Source organism: Silene latifolia, chromosome 1 (genome assembly GCF_048544455.1).
Source record: "Silene latifolia isolate original U9 population chromosome 1, ASM4854445v1, whole genome shotgun sequence".
Lineage (NCBI taxonomy): Eukaryota > Viridiplantae > Streptophyta > Magnoliopsida > Caryophyllales > Caryophyllaceae > Silene > Silene latifolia.
In genome coordinates this window covers 85675573-85681193 of record NC_133526.1, presented here as the reverse complement: position 1 = coordinate 85681193, position 5621 = coordinate 85675573, and the positions used below count along the sequence as shown (strand labels likewise).

The 5621-nt window shown below is 37.1% G+C and overlaps 1 protein-coding gene across 1 annotated transcript; it reads right to left on the bottom strand.

Moving 5' to 3' along the window:
- Positions 1–653: 653 nt before the first annotated feature.
- On the bottom strand, positions 654–2137 carry LOC141649790 (uncharacterized). Its single transcript, XM_074458471.1, has 4 exons — positions 2006–2137; positions 1855–1943; positions 1610–1621; positions 654–1527 (listed from the first exon to the last, which is right to left on the bottom strand). The coding sequence occupies exons 1-4, from the start codon at positions 2135–2137 to the stop codon at positions 654–656; spliced, it is 1107 nt and encodes a 368-aa protein (XP_074314572.1).
- Positions 2138–5621: the final 3484 nt, after the last annotated feature.

The following is a 5621-nucleotide window of genomic DNA, read 5'->3' as shown; positions in this document are numbered from 1 at the left end:
TGTGGATAACCCCACGGTTCTTAATACATTGGCTCGGCTTAAGGAGGACGTGGCGTGTCTTCCGGGTTTGAAAGAAGATGTGGAGCTTATCAAAACCACTCTTGATTACCTCAAAGGTGAGGTAGCCATCATTTCAGCCTTGCTTCAAGAGAAACCCGACAATGGCGAGCGGAGAATGTCGATGCCTCGGATGATGATAATGATGACTTGGATGGCATCGAAGATTCGACTCACTAGACCCGTTCCCTCTCCTAAAAATCTGCCTAACCTTTTGCTTCCCACCCATTGCCCCCATCCCGTTTATATCTATTTTGGTGGTGAACTAATTAAACTATGCATTAGGCGTACTAAACTTGTTGTTTAAACTATGTTTGAACCTTGTTAAATGTTGACCTTGTCATTTTGTTGCAATTTTTTTTTTGATAAAATGTAAGCTTTTGATTAATCAACAAGAGAAGTACATGAAAGTGTTCATCATATTAGTGCCATTACAAAGATCAATCCTAAGATCAAACATGGATACTAAGGCTATTTAACCAAATTTCATCAGCCTGCTGAATAGGAAGAATGAGCTTCTGCCTAATCCTCTCCTGTGCCAGCCTCTGGATCTCCGAGACAAGCAAAACAGGTCGTCTAATCCTCATATCTATCCTTCACTTATTCCTTTCAATCCACAGCATATACCAACAGGACAGCCTCACCACTCTCCAAACATTCCTCCTGACAGTTGAACAACGTCCAGGAGCAGTCTTAATACTCATCTGCAGCCAATACTCAATACTGGTTACCACTAGGATACTATAGTCACAGTCAGAAAAAATATGAGTATGAGTTTCTGGACCCAATTCACACATCACACAGCTACTTGTGTCACTGATCCCTAGCTGAAACAGTTTAACTCTAGTATTCAGAGCTTTCCTCTGAATCAACCAGCTAATAACACTCTGCTTGGGGATATTCCAGTTATCCCACACATCTTTGTACCAAGGTACATGAGGGTGTGGTTCCTGTAACCATTGGTAACTAGAATTAATAGAGTAACCTCTAGCATCAGACATCCATTGGTTACCCTGAAAACCAGTAGCTAAAATACCTTTAACCTTGCAGATATTCCTCCAATTCCAGTTAGAATATGATGGAGAGATATAAGAAGACCAGTCAGCACCTTTCATATAGATATGATCAACCCACAACACCCACAAAAGATCAGCCTTGGTAAAAATCCAATTGACCAGCTTTCCAACAGTTGCAATATTCCACACCCCAGCATTCTTAATACCTAAACCACCCTCCTTTTTACTAGAACAGACATTGTCCCAAGCAACCAGAGGGGTCCTTTGGTACTCAGCATCCCCATTCCACAAGAAATTTCGATAGAAGGCTTCAATTCTTTTAATAACACATTTTGGTAAAAGGAAAATAGAGCACCAGTAGTTGTGTAATATATTAAAAACAGAATTGATTAACACAATCCTCCATGCATAACTCAATTTACTAACCCCTATTCCCTTGATTTTTCCCACAATTCTATCCACCAGAATATTACAATCATGTTTAGTTAGTCTACCAGCTTGGATTGGTACACCCAGATATTTAAAAGGTAAAGTACCTTCCTAAAAGCCTGAGATAAAGGTAATATCCTGTTTCAGAACTTCAGTCACCCCATTAAACACCACTTCAGACTTATTAGTATTAAACTTAAGTCCAGAGGTAGCAGCAAAAGTAGCAAGGACCCTCAAGATGAGCATAATGGATTTATGATCTCCTTTACAGAACATAAGGAGATCATCAGCAAAGAGTAAATGTGTCAACTTCAGGGAGTTATAAAGGGGGCGAAACCTGAAAAACCACTACCCAACTGCATAATTCATCACCCTAGACAGATACTCCATAGAAATGTAGAAGAGAAGGGGGAAATAGAGTCCCCCTGTCTCAAGCCCCTCCTTCATTTAAAGAATCCAAAATGAGCCCTATTAAGATTCAAAGTATAGGTAGGAGAAGAGACACAAGTCATGATCATCTTCCTAAATTTCTCAGGGAACTTCAAAGCTTCTAACATCTGTTCAAGGAATTGCCACTCAATAGAATCATAGGCTTTCTGGAGATCTAGCTTGAACATACAATGAGGAGATACCATGCTTCTGTTATACATCCTTACGAAATCTTGACAAATTAAAATATTTTCAAGTATACTCCTGCCTTTTATAAAAGCTCCTTGACTTCTGCTAATAATATCAGGCAACACTTGAGCCAATCTAGTGCATAAGATTTTTAAGATGACTTTACAGAGAACATTACAGCAGGAAATAGGTCTGAAATGCATTACACTAGTTGGCCTATCAATTTTTGGAATTAGGGTAATGACAGTTGCATTTACTTGAGTGTCTCTTATGTGACGTAATATGCATGTTTACTCTGTGTTCGGGGTTAGCCTCTTATCGGTTTGATGATGTCAAGAGGGGAAAAGGGAAATTTATGTTCTTATTACTTGTTTGTTGATTAATCTCTTATTTTGTGGTAGACTAAGTATGATAGTGATCTTGCTCTAGGATTTGTGACCTCATAAGTTTAACTCACTACTTCTACCTTCATGATTCTTTTTAGACTAACCATTTGAGGGGGAACTTTTTGGAACATTCATTTTATAAGGCTTGTCATCATCAAAGGGGGAATTTGCTAGAACACTTTTGTTGATGATGACATGCCTACTTTAACCATGCTTTAAGATGTTCCATTTCAGGATTTAGCCCTCTTCCCCAATCAAGAATTAATCAATGTACAAGGTCAAGAAGTGTTGATGAAGCTACCAAAGAATTGTGTTGTAATAAGAGTCACTTATGTAAGGGTAAGAGAGTATGGTACCAAGGCAACAGTAAGCAAGACTGTTGTTTAACAACAGTCTGCTTTCTAAGGCAACAGTAAGCAAGGCTGTTGCTTTAGCTCGTGTCACTTGAAGGAAGTCTTTAGTTTCAAAAATACTCATATTTCCAAATACAAACTTCTATTTTTGAAATACCTATTTCTGATATTTGAATTTTATGAAAGGTTGTTTTTTAAGAAAAGAATATTTCAATGGCATCTTTCAAAAGGTTTTATCTTAAAATGACAATTTTATCATGGCTTTTAGAAAGAAGAACTTGTTTCTTTCCAAAATTGTTTCTCTAAAAATTTCTTCACTTGGTTGTCAATCTTGTTTTGACGGATTTTCAAATGCCTTTTAAAGATAATAACAAAGATTATTTTCTTCTTCAACCTTTGGAAGAATGCTCCCTTTTATGCAAACTTGGCTAAGTCAAAAATATTTGTTTTCTATCATATGTCTTGACCTCTAAACCCTAGTTTGCTTCCCTATAAAAGGAGCACTCTTCTCCTTCATTTCTTAAAACTTTCCTCGGAATTTCAATGTGTTTTGCAAAATTGTTTTCTAAAGAACTCAAAGCTTTTTACTTCTTTTGCAAAATATTTCTAAGTCTTCCAATGACAACAGTCTTCACTACCGTTTCCTTAAGTATTGCATTCTCTTGCCTAGAATCGTTTGATCAATAGGTTGTCCTTATCATTCTTTCATAGAATCAGTTTGAGGAAACTTGATATTGTAAACATTCTAGTTAGAGTCTTGATTTTCTAGACGGAGTAGTGTTGATACCTCATTTATTCACCTCCCGCCAACCACCCAGTGATGATTGGGCCGCATGTTTGATACGCGGAACAATTTATGACAGTCCTTAAATTTATCGTCAAGTGATAGCTTAAACACTCGAGTCAACCCCTTGGTCGTCATTTACACACCGATACGGTCATTTTGACAATAATTAGAGTTCATTTGGAGTCCGGGTAAAAAACCGCTTCATTTTCTAAAAACCGTTTAAATGCCGAGTCGGAATATTCCATAGTGTTCTAGAATTCTCTAAATTTTTATTCCTAATTTAAATCAATATTTTAAGTAAAGATCTTCCGTATATTGTGTTTTATGGAATAAGGAAGTGTAGATCTACCGAAATTCCATAATAAAACGCGGAAATCTTTCTTGTTGAGGAGGAAGCCTCTGGGGAAATGACGCAGCAGGTGCTGCGCCTCTTCCAAAGATTCCAGTAGCTGCTGCGCCTCTTCTCCAGCCCTCTTTTCGCCCTTTTAAGAATATTTCCGTGATTTATTTTCAAATCCGTGTCATTCCTAAACTCTTCCGTATGTTTAGCATAAATAGAGACATTCGGCCTCCATATTTGGCACGCGAGTGTTTTGCCCCTTCTTTCTCTCTCTTTTCATTCTAGACCACGCTATTGCTTTCGACGCCTACATGCTTGATCAATCGACCACGTAAGCTCAGATCATTCTGAGTCCCAGTCACGTTGCATAGACCGAACAATTTAACCAACTCCACTTTTAATCAACCTAATCAATTTAGTAAATCCTATAACGAGGGCACTTTCCACGCATATTCGAGTCGAGCTAATCACTAAAACGATAACTTTAGTCAATCTCGTTTCGTCAAACATGTAAGTCTGAGGGTGTAAACCCCATTTTTTTTTTATTATTGTACTTGTATTTTGCATCAATTAATGTAGATCTATATCAAGAGCACGTTCAGATAACTGATTTAAAATCCACCTTTTAAAACCGTTTTTTATAAAACAGCAGAGGTCAGACATCGAGAAGAAACGCAGTAGCAGCTGCGCCTCTTCCGGAGGTTGCTTGCTGCTTATGCTCTTCTTCTTCTTCCTCGACTTCCTGCAAGTTTTCTCTTTTTCTTATTTCTTTCTTTTTCTTTCGTTCTTTTTGTTATCTTTCGTACATAAATCTTTTTTTAACAATTCCTTTTTAATTACAATGCTTAATTCGTCCTTAATCCCAAGTAATTCAATACTTGCGGGTTTTCGCCGTTTTAATTCAAATCGATTCTTCGGGGTTTCGACTTGTTCATGTCGAGGTTCTGGAATCTTAATTTGATATGTAAGTTTTCTTCCAGGTTTTATTTGTCCAGTTTTCGTCCTAATCTACTCTCAAGCCTCGTCTTTGGTATTTCCGACACGAATTAATCATAATCATGTAATCCGCTGTAATTTCTCGTTTTAATTCGTTTTATGACTTGCCCAAATGCATATAATTGGTTAAAGCACTTCAATTCGAGTCTAATAAAGATAATACACCCTAAATATACCAATGAAGCGGTTCTGATTTCATAGCCAGAACCCAACTCTAGAACAGACGCATAAGGTGTTGCGCCTCTTTCAGAGGATGCAGCAGCTGATGCGCCTGTTCTAGGCTGGCTTGTGTCTCTGAACTCTTTCTCGCTTTAATGTAGCTCCTAATTATGGTTTAAATCAACTATTATTTGTATTATCACCCCTAATCTGACGTATTTTCATATTTTAAATTCTAATTTTATTTTCTTCTTCGAAATCCCGTCTTCGAGCGTGCTTTTGACGTAGATCAAATAAACCTTGTAATTCATGTAATTTTTAATTATTGTAATTAATTTATCGTAATTATTTTCTTGTATGATTTATTTACTTGGTTTTCACATGTAATTAACCTGACATCAACTTTGACCCCAACTTGTTTGCTAAAACACGTGTTAACCGACATAGTCTAATTTCACATGCTAGGATTAATCTATGTTT